Genomic DNA, 15,694 nt, shown 5'->3' with positions numbered 1-15,694 from the left:
TACTGTAAAAATAAACATTGCTTTAAAACCTAGCCGTGCAGATTTTGTATCAACCCACATTTGTGGCATATGGACTTAATTATTCAGCATTTTACGGGAAAATAAATCGGCTCAGCCTCCAAAGTTGAACAGCTTAATCTTTTCTTTGGAAAATACAGTAGCATTAGGCTACTGGGCATGCTAGCGACAGTAAGCAACTAAGCCATTACCAAATATAGTTAAAAGCACATTACATACATTGTACACAGTATATTGTACATTATATATTGTGTAAGTGAAGTTTACACATTGCTTCAAAATGCATGCATTGATATAAACGTAATTTAAAAAATTAAGTTGTATGTACAGCTAAAAGTATTATATATATAAATTTAACTTAAGCTATAGTGTGAATTGTCATGCTTCAGCTGATTTTTCACTTAACCACTGCAGCCTATAATTCACACAACTGCCATACAACACAAAAAACATTTATAGTACCTAAAATAGTACATGTAAGAGGTGATCTAATATGTTGACAGATGTCACAGTTAGAGTTTATGGAAGAAGCAGTTTGTATGAAAAATATGAAGATTCACGTTTATGTGTGCATGTTTATATGTGTGGCCCAGATAAAAAGAGTTTAAGAGTGTCACTCCTAACTGACTGAGCTGGATCTTCCATAACGCTGTGGTAATAAAGTGTGTCCTATACAACAGCAGTTTTCAAAGACACTCTTTAAACCCATGGGGGTCTAGGGGAAATTAAAGTTGGTCCCCATAGTGCTGTAGAGACACTGGAAGCTGCTGCCTGTGTTACCCTCCCAATTCTAAACTATGTTAGGTTGGATGAATAAAACACTGCTGACATTCACTCCATTGTACTCTGACGCAGATTTTAGATTCAGTTGGGATAGATGGGCTGCTCTAGCAGTAATTTGAGTGGATAGGAGGAGGAAGGGTTAGTCATACAGTTTCAGTGTACTCTTCTATGTACTACCACCAGTATGCTAAATATAGAATACTGGAAAACTGATGTCACACTGACTTAAATGAGTAGATCTGTACACACAGATACATATATTTGGCTGCTAAATGACAGCTTTTTATTGAAGCAATACAATATTTTGTTGAATAATTGAATCTGCTGATTTACATTATAAAGTAATGCCAATCTTAAAATTGTTTGTTAAAATCACTCAGAATGTTAATAGAAACCCATAATGTGAATTTCCTTCATGCCAGCAATCAAATTTACTTGGAAAACATTTTGGAAAAAAAACTCTTTAACTGAAGCAACTCTTTCCCAAAACTAGAACTGCAAGGCACGGGACTCGAAACTGTAAAGATATTACACAGTTGTACTATACTGAACTTGTATTTCACCTTAGATTTGTGTGTGCGCCAGTGTCCGGGTTTGTGTAACACTAATTATTTATGTTTGTCTACAGTTGTTTTTCATTAAGCTAATAGTGGTTCAAAGCTGATTCAGAACGGATGAGGCATCTATCACTGAGAAACAAACACAAAGAAATCCATACACACGTCCATACAGAAACACACACATACACAGACTGTTGCTCACAGCAGGTATACTGATAACACTCACAGGCACAAACAGTAAGCTGCCGTAGACACACACAGTTTTGCATGATGTGCTCCACCTACACCCTGTCACACAAACACACACACACACACACACACACACACACACACACACACACACACACACACACACACACACACACACTTGGACAGAGCTTTTAAGAGCTCTAACTAATGAATCCCATCAATAGGTGTTTGATTGTTAAAGGCTGTCAACTGTCATGGTCTTATTAGTGAAATGTCCTGTGGCTGGTTGCTAATTCCTGTCTGTTCTGTTAATGTGCTGTGCCAGCAAACCTAAAGATCGATGAATCACTGGTTTAGACCAGAGACGTAGTCCTTCCCCATCTGCATTTTTGTGTCCTCCCAAACAGTTTTGTCTTACAATCTACCAGACCAGCAATGGTTCGAAAAGCAAAGTTAGCCAAGGATGGATAAAGATCCTAGCCTTTGGCTTTACGAAAAAAACCTTGTTGCTTGTTCTTGTCCCCTGAGAACAAAGGAGAAACCCAAAGATTCAGTGTGAGAAAAACGCATTGTATTGGCTTTAGTGTTGAGCCTGTTAAAGCAGCTGTGAAGATGAACACCAGTGTGTCTTAATGGATGCTGCAATGTCAAGCATATAGCCAGTCTCAAATTATAAATATGTATTCTCTGCGCTCTCATCGCTGAGACTTTGTTCTCCCCAAGATAACTCGGGAAGGACATTGTCCACAAGTACTGACTGATAATTAGATTGGCAACACTGCTGCATGACCAATGCTTCTTCTTACTGTTATTTGTCTTCTCCACAACTGTTGGATGTCTTACCATGATGATCTTATTCAAATCACTCTGGCATACATATTTGCAGACAGCACGTCTTGGTTTTTAACAAGAGGCAGAACCAGACATTCATGAGCCTGTCCTCGGAGCATTTTAAGGCTCACAGTTTTGCTCACTGGCACTTTGGCAGTCATTGTGTGCACTGTAGGTGTATTATCATCCTCCTTCCAGCCTTTAGCACACAACTGGAATACAGTACATCTGCTATTCAGTGCTGGGAATCAGTCCAACAACCTTTAGTTATTAATCAGCCTCACTACCTCAAGGACATATTTATAGTTATTTCCAGCTGACTCCGGTGATAATCTCATTATTGCAGCTTACAGCCTTGAGTGACAGAAAGACAGTATTGCTCACACTGATATTATCACTATGATTAATCACCTCTGTTTAATATTTCCTCACTTCTCAGCTGTATCCTGTGGTAACCCTGGCACCCCAGCACATGGCAGAATTGTCTTCAGTGATGGCATCACCTTCGGCAGCTCCGTGGCTTACGCATGCTGGGAAGGCTTCAAAACATCTGGCCTGACCACCCGACACTGCACAACTAATGGAACATGGACAGGACAACCTCCAGACTGCACTGGTAGGATATGTTTGATGTTATTCATTTTACTGTTATTCTTACTGTTGCTATTATTAGTGGTAATAACAGCAGGAGGTGTAGTCATTATTATAAAAAAATTAGCAAACGTTGAACTAGCATAATTAGCTATAGGAGTACTACTGCAAATAGAATCAGTGCTGGTGCCTGCGTAGTGGTGTTTCTTTATTGAAAGATCCAAGAGGAGTATAAATTGTGCATGGACTGAGCAACCTGCTGCTGTGCAGGTACAGGACTGTACAAGGGTAAGTTTGTTGTGTGTGAGATTTCAACTTGTACAGTTTAACAGAGCCAGTGAGAGGTTTGGGGAAAAGGAGAAAAAGAAAGTGGGAGGTAGATGAAATGAAGCGGGGGTATGCTTTAGGGAAGTTAAGAAAGGCAGTCTGTGAGAAAGTTGAGTAGGAGGGTAAGGTTAAAAGGGCAAGCATGGAGAAGGAAAAACATCAGTTTTTTCAGACTATGTTAGAAATAAACAATAAGTTATAGTAAAAAGACTGATATGTATAAAAATGTAAGTGCCCTGGTGTATAACTACAGCACTGCAGGACTGCTTGAACAACAGAGAGACACTCTACTGTATTCATGACAACATTTTATTTCACCTCCTTCAGTGATCAGTTGCGGAGACCCCGGCCCGGTAGCCAACGGGATCTATATAGGAAGTGAATTTACCTACAACCACACAGTGACCTACCGCTGTAACCCTGGTCACCTGATGGAACCACCTGGACCTGGACGCAGCGTCCTGCACTGCACTAAAGATGGAACATGGAACCAAACCAAACCTAGCTGTAAAGGTAAGAGGAACTAACGCCTAAATATCTGACTCCAAAGTAATGATGGACAAGAACAGCAACTTTTGATGAATCCACAGGTTCTGTACAGTATCAGGAAACACTGCATCTGGCAAATGGATTTAATTGTTTGCAGTCCAACTTATACTTGTTTTGTTTGTTCTGTTTAGACTGAAAACCGTATTGATATTAAATATTATTCAAAAATCTGATAAATATGAAATGATATATATCTTATTGTTTAGAAAAAATGAAAAAATAATTATAACAATGGTTGTGAATGTAATCAAAATAAACAATCAAAAATGAAAATAATTGTTATGCTTGGACATTTATTAGAAAAATTACGCTATTAATTTGTAATTAAATGAAATAAATCTCTCCGGATCAGGGTGTTCCTATAGCTTGTGAATATGTTGACAAAATAGTTCATTTGATTTTGTAGAAGAACAAGAGGGAAAAAAACATTATAGATTTCAAGAGACTGAAACCCAAATAGCAAGTATAAACACTGATTAGCCATAACATTATGACCACCTGGGCACCCTGGTGGTCATAATGTTCTGTAGCCCCATACCCAACAAACTGCAATGCACTGTGTGTTCTGACAGCTTTCTATCAGAACCAGCATTCACTTTTTCAGCAGTTTGAGCTACAGTAGCTCGTCTGTTGGATCAGACCACACGGGCCAGCCTTTGTTCCCCATGTTCACCACTTTTTCTTCCTTGAACCACTTGATAGGCACTGACCTCTGCAGACCGGGAACACCCCACAAGAGCTGCAGTTTTGGAGATGTTCTGACCCAGTCGTCTAGCCATCATAAATTTGTCCCTTGCCAAAGTCGCTCAAATCCTCACGCTGACCATTTTTCCTGCTTCTAACCCATCAACTTGAGGATAAAATGTTCATTTGCCACATAATATATCCCATCCACTGACAGCTGGCATGATAACCAGATAATCAGTGTTATTCAACTCACATGTCAGTGGTCATAATGTTATGGCTGATCGGTGTATACCAACACTGCAATTGAGCACCATATTGAACATGGACCGGAGGTGGAAGATGTGTCCAGTCTCAATAGATATCTTCAACTAACATGGCACGCAACAATGAATCAGAAGGGTAGTTATTGTCATAGCTCTGTGCAACTGTGAATAAAAGAGCCTAACCAAAACAAGTGACAATGTAAATAAGAAAAATAGTATTTCAGTGTGAGCTGCCATACTAAAATAACAGATTGAGAAGATCAACATTGGTCCTTATAATGACAGGGTGTTAAATTAGGGTTTATTTCCTGAAACCGGTATTTTTTTCACAAACACAAAGGGGAAAATAAAAGAGAATGCATTAAAATAAAATGAGTCACAGTTTTACAACAGCCCATATTTAGAGTTGTGATACTCAACAACAGTAAAAGGGAATGTTTCCTGAGATCCTCCCTGCCGCTTCTTCCCACAAACACAAAATCTCCTGCTGGCTCCTGCAGTTGCAGAGGCTTTGAACTGAGATGAAAAAACTTAGAAAGCCGGCAGAGAGGCTACTGAGAAGGAACCAGAGAGAGATGCAGAGAGAGGAAAAACGGAGAAGTAAAAGATACTGTAGGTGATTGAGAATGAGACTGAGGCAAGAAATTGAAAAGAGAAAATTAGAAGGAAAGAGAAATAATGGGATTGAGAGAGAGAGAGAGAGAGAGAGAGAGAGAGAGAGACAGGTAGCAAAATGCTGCAAGTCTTCTATCACTTTCTGTTTCTCTTCCTTTTGTTCCTCCTCTATCTTTTCTTCTTTGCCCTTCTTTGCTCCTCACATTTCTCTACACTTTCCTCCTCCTGTTTAGGTTCTACTTCTACTGTTCTCATGTTTTGGTTCAGCTCCCCTGTTTTCATCCCCTCTGTTTTCTCCCACTTCAAACAATCCACAAGTCTTCATTTGATCCTGTTTTGGAACAACAGCTTCTTCACACAGGGGTACACATGCACACACAGAAACATTTCGAATGAAGGAGTTGTAAGCCATAAAAGTGCAGCTTGACGAGCAAAATGAATCAAGTGAGCAAAGCAATGAGGAGGAGGCATGGCGGAAGGAGGGAAAGAAATAGAGAAAGAAAGAAGGGGTAAAGAAAGGGGAGAGGGAGAGGGAGAATCGAAGGGGATGAAGAGGCGTAGTCGAACAAAACACTTGATAAAAGACAGAGGAGACACAAAAAAGACACAAAGACAGACTAATGTAGAGATTAAGCGACAAAGAAAATGGGAGGTGGAAAAATGGAGAGTCAAGTGGGTGAATGAAGAGGGAAAAAGAGAGAATGTGATGAGCCATCAGTGGGGCTACAATGAGTTAGCGACGAGGAAGCGAGTGATGGGAGAAACAAAGAGAGGCAAATCAATACCTGCCCCCAAACCTGTAAACACACAGTGAGAAAAGGGATTAAACCCATAAAATGTGTTGGCTGGGTGAATTGCGCCAAGAGAGATATGCCTAAAAGACAAAGGGAAGGGAGGGAAGGGAGGGAGAAGCAGTACTGATATGAGAAGGAGACCAGGAGAGCAATGGAAGAAGATAAAAGAGGACTGGAGCTGGGACAGAAGGACAAGGAAGAAAGGTACAGGGAGAAAGAGAAGAAGAAGGGCTGGAGGGAGAGATTCAAAAAAGTACGAAGACAGAAAGGAGGCAGGGGGACCAAAGTGTAAGAAAGAGCAGAGTGTGGAGACGTGAGGAGAAAGAAGAAAAGGATGGGGGAAAGGGAAGGGAGTCAATGATCGCAGTGACGGAGGGAAGAGCAGAGGTGCGTAAGCAAGCAGGGATGAGAGTTACTCCTCCAGCCAACCCAGTTTATTCACAACAAAGGACAGACACAAAGAGAAAAGAGTTCAAAAACCTTCAATTACAGATACAAGTGTGCTTTGGGCATCACAGACCGTCAGAAATATTGCTCTGGAATATTAACTGCTAAAGTCAATTAGAGTGTTTTATTCTATTTTTGAGTTTGATCCCTAATAACAAAGTTGTTAGTTGTTTATTAGAAAACACTCTCATTGGCTGTTGGCTAGCCACCAGATATTGTTCCTAGAGTCACACAACAGACATTTAGAATGGCATGCTTTAAGAAAACTGGATTTGGAAAAGTGTGGTGTGCAGGTGTGTAGATTATTTTTAATGGGACTAACAACAAGCAGAACACGTTGTAGAATGGAGAAAAATAACATGGGAAAATTAAGCTTTTTTTTTTTGTCTGGAGGATGACTTCAGGGAGATGCAAGGCTTCTTCAGGACACTGGTGACATACAAAGACAGAATTAGTAAACTGATTAGTTTGATGCGAGCACTCGCGGTTGCCTAGGAACCGCAGTGTTACAAACAATAGATATTTTTTAGTAGTTCAAAGCAATTTTTTGTTAATGGCACTTTGATTCTGCCTCCGAAAGACTGGTGGTTATAATGCAATAGAGAAACCAAAAAGAGAGTGAAAAAAACAATAAGAAAATAGGAAAAAAAGATTGACAGAGAAAAAACTAAATCAAGGGTTGGAGGGCAGGAACAAAACAAATTATAAAGAGGAATAATCAAACGTGGAAAGAAGGAGGATGTCTATTTGGTGTAGGTTTCGTATCATTCTTGAAGCAGTATTTGATACGTTATTACATTCTATCCATAAATTGATCCGTATTTTTTTTTTTTCCTGTTCATTTCAGTATGTGCTTATTGCCGCATCTACTGTTTATATAGCATGTATGTGTTGCTTGTGCATGCATGTCTGTTTCTGCATCTGTGTGTGTGTCTCTCTCTCTCTCTCTCTCTCTCTCTCTCTCTCTCTCTGTATGTTTGTGTGCACTGTATATCATCATAGCAGAGTGAATGGAGCATGAAACCATCTGTCTCCTGGTTAGATGAGAATTACACTGACTTTATTAGATGTTTGAAACCATGCAGATGGTTATCATTATCTTAGGGAGTTAGGCACACTCATGCACGCACGCACACTCACAGATGTTGATCAGCGTGTTAAGAAGTGACACGCACAGACATACAACACGCTTGCATGTGTGAACACACACTCAGATGCGTGTAATCGTACATGCACACAGTGGGTCTCCTAAAATCTTTTGAAGCTGGTGGAACATCATCAGGCATAAACAATATGTTGTCATGTTATCAAGGCCTCCATTCTCTGTAAATAACAGATGCTTTTTTAATGGAAAATAATCGATTTGATCTGCTGGACCATTTGATATCAGCATTGGTCATGTATACTAGCAGTTATGAAATCAGTTTCAAAGTAGCTGTAGGTTTGTGTGAATCATTAGCATTACATAAACAGCAATCCCACATAGTGAGTCTCAAGCATAAATATGTATTTCTTCCTAAAATCCCCAATGTAGGACAGCCTTTCAAAAGAAGGAGGTTGATGGAAAAGTTGTCTTGTGGATAATATTGTCATTATGTAATTTAGCAGACTTGTTAACTCCAGAGTGGAAACACAAATCATCACAGGCAATGCCAAACTGAACATGTCCTTTCAGAAACTCTCCGTCCATATGGTGGCCATGGTTTGTCTTTTGGTTAAGCAACTTAAATGAGGTGGCCTAGGTCACCTGCTGCTTTACGGCAGTAAATACTCATATGGGGATCACGGCTGACTGCTGCTTTTGCTGTTCTTTATTTTCACTTGATGTCTCACCTCCCATGTGCAGCCATCTTGTCATATGCCATTGTGAATCTCTCATAGTAAGCACTTTTTTTTAACTATACATCAGAGATTAAAGATGGGGACCACAGGGTGTGGCTCATTGATCAGCCGGGGTAGACACCAGCCCCAACATTACAGAATACAAAACTACCTGGCTCTGGTGAATGGCTATTTTTCATTTTGTTAAAGGTTTGTATAATCAACTTTTGGTTCAGATGGGCATTGTCTCCATTGTTGTTTCATATCTTCCACATCTACAGTGCTACACATACACCAGGGACAAGTGTTGACTGCTGTTTTGTCTTGACTTTGACAGTCTGAGAGTTCATTGTGTTATTTGGTGCTGATTTATTTAGCTCTACTGAAGATAAAATTGCAGATGTTAGCAAAAGATCATATGATGTATAAATATCCCATTAAACAGCATTAGCTATTACTGACATACTGTCTGTTTTGCACTGCTAAGAAATAGTAGAAGTGTACTTGAAGTACAAAAGTATTATCAAGTATCAAAGTTAAACTCATATACTCATTGTGATCTTTTCAGAATACTGTGTAACATTTAGGGGAATCTATTGGTGGAAATGAGAAAAAAATAATCTTTTTGTATAAACACCAAAAAATAAGAATCGTTTTCATTACTTTAGAATGAGCCATTTAGGTTACCAAGCACTTGCTCTAGATAGAGCCTTTCATGTTTTTCCCAAGTTTTGCGGCCTCTATAGTTTTTCATACACACTTGGAAGACTGAGCTGTATTCAATTGGTTGCTATCTACAACTTCACCACTAGATGCCACTGAATCCTACACATTGGTTGTGTGAATGTGTGAAAATGGTAATAGTCAAGTAAAGTACAAGCACCTAAAAATTGTACTGTTATTATTATTATGATATCATCAGTACAGTACTGTAGGTCATCTTTTACATCTGTGTGTTTTAGTGATCCAGTGTGGACCTCCTGCTCAAGTACATCATGGGAAAGTGGAAGGAAGTGACCATTCATGGGGCTCGAGTGTTAGCTACAGTTGTTTCCATGGTTATCAGTTATCCACTCCCGCTGTGTTAACCTGTGAGGGGAATGGGACGTGGACAGGAGAGATACCACAGTGTCTGCGTGAGTAATCTGGCCTGACCTTTAGTAACTGTAATTGATCACTGTTTCCCCTTCAGTAATGTCAGCAGTTCACAGAAAGCAGATGTCCTAATTGTACCTTTTGTCTCATTGAAGCTGTCCTTTGTGGAGATCCTGGCTCTCCTGGAGGAGGATTCAGAGAGGGGAACATCTTTTCCTACCGGTCAGTGGTTATATATAGCTGTTAGCTATCAAGCTTTTTTGAAATACCTGTGCTTCATTAAAATTACTAGTAAAATGTTTGTAGCAGCCTACTGTGACTGATATTGTTTGTTATATGCCTACAGACATATTATCACTCAAACAGGATTGTCACATTTGCTGCGGTGAACTAAAATTAATGCATTAAGACACTGTTGATAATTAATCAAGATTTGCTGCACGTGCTTCACAATACATGTGATTTAATTTAAAGGATATAGTCTGTCTTTACTGCAAAACCACCTTGGGAAGTGTTGTTTGTTCCATCAGGGTTACCAAATGTTGACTCAACAAGGTATATCTAAAAATAGATTAGACATTTTGTCTGGATGTCAGTTTGAAACATTGCAAGGACAAAATAGATTTTGTTTTTTGAGCAAAAACAAGAAAACAATGTCAGCTAAAGGTGAAGTGGTTAGACTGCAGAAACATCTTACATATCATACCCTAACCTGTCCTATGGGCATCAAACCACACCTCAAATGATCAAGTAGAAACACTGAAGCCATATTTTATTATTTTGCGTGACTTATTTTTGTTATTTTTTGTGTGAGTAATTCAATTTTTGTTTCCCTATGCAGGTCAGAGGTCAGGTTCTACTGCCAAGCCCCCTACTTGCTTGTAGGCTCTGTTTCCAGAGTCTGTCAAGCTGATGGAATTTGGAGTGGCCAACAACCAGCCTGTATAGGTAATTAATAGACTACCACCACAACAACACTAAATAACGTTTGCCCTCAAATACACTGCAAGCATATGTGTCAGTTTTAAAAATGTAATCAATATAGTGCTGTAATGATTATTAGCTTTAGACTAGCTGTATATCATACCACTTTATAACACATTAAGTTTTTATAATATAGTGATCACAGCAAAGTTATTATTACAGTTTGTCTCAGTTGCCATCATTACAGCAGACTCAATTTCAATAGTGTATGGACTGTATGTCTAAAGAACAGGAGGTTACTATAAATCCATATAATACCTTCAAATTAGACAACTCAATGCTGCACGTCAAAAAGGTGGGTTAATTATGGTCATTATCTCTGAAGCTGTGTGAGAAAATGATTGAACACCTGTTTTTGTGTTTGTTCATTTTTTTAGTCTACCCATCTCATCAGTGTTATTCACTACAGGGTAAAGATACAGTCTAGGAAAATCTTACAAATATCATTCTACCAAGATGTGTGCATCACTGTGGTGTGATGCTATATCACAATTATTAAGCTTTAAAAATACTCTGTCTTGACTGACATGACAAAACTGGCGGGGAATTTAGTTATTGTTTCTACTGCATAAAGCTTGTTTGTGCTTACTTTCGATGGGAAAGGTGAATAACATAGTCACCAACACTCCTAACACCCTTCTGCATCACACACAGAAAAGCCTGCATAAATCTGAGAAACATTACCAGAATAGAGTGTTTATGTAAATTTGAAATATTACATATTGCAATCTTTCCATAATTGTGAGGAACAGACATTTTGTTTACTGCAAAGAAAAACATTTAATCAACAAGTTATGAATAAAATTGTGTGAAATCAGATTATTGGTAAACAAGATTGTGGAGCATACTCTTGTACACATTTTAGCATTAGTATTCCTGTGCAGATAGAGCTGAAGATATTATCTAATCAATGGATAAAGTGTGTAGTTTTGATGTCAACATTTGGTTTCTATAACGATTTTATCTTGGAAAGCATTCATTTCTTGAGTGAAATGTAGGTTGTTGTGGTGAAAGCATGGAGCTTATTTTGGAACAAGTTGTGAAATCACAAGGAAAAAAGCTGAATTATTGTGTAAGAGCTGAAGTGGAAAGCAGCCTTGTACCAACACCACAGCCATCACAGAAATTCTGTCATGTTCCACTTCTATAAATAGCTGTTGTATCTGTCATACATAACTGTAAAATCTATCCATGGCGGCACCCAAATGCCCTGACTAGTATTGAATTACTCCTTATTTCAATACTAATACTTATATTTTCCATTTTATGCCACTTTATTCCTTTGCTCAACTACATTTCAGATGGAAATATTGTCCTTTCTACGTTACTAAACGTGTCTGACCTACAGGTTACTTTGCAGATGAAGGTTTTACTCACAAAACTGTGTGTTAAGAATATAATGTGTTGTGCTACTGCTGAGGCTCTGAATACCTTTGCCACGACATGTATATATAATATGAAGTATGTATAAGTAGTATGTATAAAAAAAATGTGAGCGCATACAATACTCAGTGTTTATGTGTATGTGTGTGTGTGTGTGTAGACCCAGCCTTCAACAGCTGTCGTGATCCAGGAACTCCAGCCTATGGTATCCCGGTCATGGCACAGGGCTTTCAGGTGAGAAATATATCAGTTGACTCTTAAAATTTCTAGAAATCCTCATATTTAGATATACTAACTATACAAATTGTAAACTGTATACAATGGTTTTGTTGGTATGTAGGTTAAGTGTCAATGCTTAACATCTGAACTTGTTGAGGAGCTGTTAAAAGGATGTAAAGATGTGAGGATGACACGTTTTTGTAGACCATGAAAAGAAAGCAGCAGCATTTTACTGCTTTTATGAGATCCAAGGATGCGACGAGGCAAGGTCAAAATGATTCGCAGTAATGCAAGCAGGATGACTAAATGCATGAATATTAAACTTCATCAGAGATACAATATTTTACAAAGTTTCTCTGTAGGAAAAACAAGAGCCAATCAAATACTTTACATGGAGGTCAAAAGTAAAGCCCTGGTCAAAAGTGGTTCCCAGATTTCTAAGATTAGTCCTTATAGATGACAAAGAGAGTCAATATTTTCTTTGATCTTAAGGACCAGGCTATTTAGAGCACAGATAAGTACCTGTTGATGGAATATATTGGCCATACAATCCTTAGTGGAATTCAAGCAAACATGCAAATCCTTCAATTTGTGGAGGTATAATTGGATATTATCCACCTATATTTCCCCTGACATTAAAAGAGAGGAAACACCGACATTATTCAGGACTAACATCCACTAAAAGAGAAAGAAGTACAAATAAAAGTAGATATTTGTTGTTGTTGTTGTTGTGTTTTATTAGATTTAAAGAGCAGTGAGTTTTTATTTTTATTTTCATTGTTAAGATTTTTTTTTTTTTTAAACTAAATGACAACTACCACTGATGACTGTGGCAGGTCTTCTGAAACTATAGGGTTATCAGTGAATAAAGAGGACTTTTGATTCTGCTTTTACATCATGTAGGTTGGAAGTAAGATTTCTTTTAAATGCCGCAAGAACTACCACATCCTTGGTTCCACCACAAGAACGTGCCTAGAAAACCTAACCTGGAGTGGAACTCAACCTGAGTGCATAGGTAAGAAAGTTGTTTTTGTTACTCTATGCCTTAATATTATTTGTCCTTATAATTGTGTGTGTTAATTCAGTTTGATTTTTTGTTGATGTTTATGTTACATTTTATTCAATACTTATTTTTATAGAGAGGAAAAACAATGTCTGTGTTTTATTTTTTCTCTTCCTCATCAATTAGCCCATTCATGCAGACAACCAGAGACGCCCAGTAATGTAGATGTTCGATCTATGGACCTTCCTACCTTGGGATATACGCTGATCTACACCTGTCAAGATGGTTTCTATCTGGCCGGGGGCTCAGAGCACAGAACCTGCAAAAGTGATGGGAGATGGTCGGGCAAACCCCCACTCTGTAAAGGTATTCAGATCCTATCTTGAAAATGCGCTGCATGTATAAACTAGGCGGACGTTGAGCCTAAAATCTAAACTGGATGTCATAATCCCATATGGTTTAAGATAAATACAGATTATCAGCCTGATATTATTGCTATGCTCTCGTAAATCTGCCTCAGGTGTACCATGAATGCTGGGATGTATTTTTTTCAACCACATACTCGTGGCTTTAAGATAAGAAGTGGATGGCTGTGAATACTGTGATTTATGACAACAAAACAATCAGGTTTACAACCAGACCGGAAATAGACTGCCACTTGTTTTCTGCTTCGTGTCTTGGTCCCCTTTTGTCTGTGGAACCCTAGAAATTGAGCATAGCGTTAGTTCAGGCAGGCCGAAGTCAGGCTCAGCTCTCAGTTACAGCTATATCATATGATCACAGCTAGTCATAAACATACATCCGCTGATGGATCAGCTGATTCCTCTAAGCTTCCTATTGGAAACCATACACAGTCAGCTGACAGCTCACCTGATTCCCTCAGGCATCCAATTGGCAAATATCATTTATGGCGCCTTATTTAAGCTGCTTTAGCCTGCCTATCTTTGCTGCTTCCTCTACAAGCCGTTTTTCAACCCACTTCCACCCCAGCTCCTCCTTTTTATGTTGTTTCTAATTAATCAATGTCATTTTCTGATTGCCATTGTTGCTTGCTCTGTTCTACCCTGGGGGGGTCTCTGCTGCCGCTCTCCTTGTCTTAAACTTTTCCATGTATGCACATGGAAGGACAAGGAGGTCCCAGAACAGAGCCATACTGCCAAATGTAATATTCTGCTTTGGGATAAAAGATATTTTGACCAAAGTGGTCCTGACTGAACTGACAAATATCAATGTTTAATGGTCAGTTAGATTATGATTAACACTTATCATACATTCTCAGTCCTGTCACACATTAAATATTTGTTCCCAACCGTATCTATACCAGATCTACTGTCAGTAAGCTTAATGAGCTAAACTAAAACTTATTGTTATTCTGTATTTCAGTTGGAGTGAAAGTCAATCCCAAAGGAAGAGGAGAGTCAGATGTCCAGAAGAACAAGATTCGAGGTATGCCGTATAAACTACAACACACATATACATTGTTGTACTTAAACCACAGATATATACTTATTGCACTTGCTTATTTTGTTGGCAGCTGGAATGCTGTTCATCATACTGTTTTTTAATAAACAGGATTTCCAAGGGACGAATGGCTATTGCGGTAGGAGGTTGTAGTGAGTTTTGACTATAAGGTTGTTCTCTCTGGACAAGCAGTCTTGTCTCAGATTTATAGGAAAAAGGCGCGGGCAGAGTAAATAAATCTGAAAAAAATAAAAAAAACACTCAGGTGCAATACCATGTAATAGTTTGTAAGTTTGAAGTAGGATTTTATAATCAATATATGCATTTAGAGGGAACAGTCAGGAGAGACTTACACCAGAGAAAAATAACACACAAAAAGTTGTGTGATCTTTGCAAGAATACTGAAGCTGCTGAGTTTTAAGTAAGTCATAATTGTCAGTGTGGATTCAGACAAGCAGAGACAAACCCACTGGAGCAGTCAATTTTGAAGGAACCAACCACAAAGGGTTAATCCTAATCCTGACCCTGACCCTTTTTTAGTCATTGGTTCAGTTCTTTTACTTGTGGCTGGTTGCAAAGGTTTGTGTGATAAGAGTGCTAAACTTGATCCTGTTAAACTAAGACAATCACACAGTGTTACTGCTGATGCTTTGAGGCAGTGGTGGTACTGTTAACAGCAGTTTTAAATCATGTCGAGCTGTAAATGGTTCTTCTTGTTTTTGTTTCTGTGTCTCCATTATAGTTCCAGTGGATGTGTTCTCTCCAAACTCTGAGTGGAGCGGGTTTTATGAATATCTAGGCAAGAGACAGGCCACCACATTTACAGTTGCTGGGTTCAATGCTACCAGCGGGAGAGTGAACGTCACATTACTGGAGACCAGCGGCGTGTCAATCAGACTGTCAGGTAAAAAGACAAAACAAATAAAACATTAATGTTACTAAGAGTTACATACTAATTACTCTGAGTAACTTCCCAAAAGAGCTATTATTATGTTATTTTAATGGTTTCAGATCTTCCAAAACCTGTTTAAAAAAAATCTCTGCACACCTAAATGTGTGACAAGAGCATCTCTG

The 15,694-nt window shown here is 38.6% G+C and overlaps 1 protein-coding gene across 2 annotated transcripts in view; it reads left to right on the top strand.

Annotated features, from left to right (window-relative positions):
* LOC127352220 (CUB and sushi domain-containing protein 1-like) overlaps positions 1-15,694 on the top strand; it is a 396,058-nt gene that overhangs the window by 364,214 nt on the left and 16,150 nt on the right. For both annotated transcript variants that reach the window (XM_051380421.1, XM_051380419.1), the window contains exons 61-70: positions 2,821-2,997; positions 3,627-3,812; positions 9,438-9,611; positions 9,726-9,792; positions 10,412-10,518; positions 12,098-12,171; positions 13,060-13,171; positions 13,346-13,525; positions 14,543-14,605; positions 15,363-15,524. In XM_051380421.1, the coding sequence (XP_051236381.1) occupies positions 2,821-2,997; positions 3,627-3,812; positions 9,438-9,611; positions 9,726-9,792; positions 10,412-10,518; positions 12,098-12,171; positions 13,060-13,171; positions 13,346-13,525; positions 14,543-14,605; positions 15,363-15,524 (1,302 nt within the window). The remainder of the gene's footprint in view (positions 1-2,820; positions 2,998-3,626; positions 3,813-9,437; positions 9,612-9,725; positions 9,793-10,411; positions 10,519-12,097; positions 12,172-13,059; positions 13,172-13,345; positions 13,526-14,542; positions 14,606-15,362; positions 15,525-15,694) is intronic.

Source organism: Dicentrarchus labrax, unplaced genomic scaffold (assembly GCF_905237075.1).
Source record: "Dicentrarchus labrax unplaced genomic scaffold, dlabrax2021, whole genome shotgun sequence".
NCBI lineage: Eukaryota > Metazoa > Chordata > Actinopteri > Moronidae > Dicentrarchus > Dicentrarchus labrax.
Note: the sequence above shows the minus strand (reverse complement) of the source record. Positions and strands in the feature narration are given on the sequence as shown.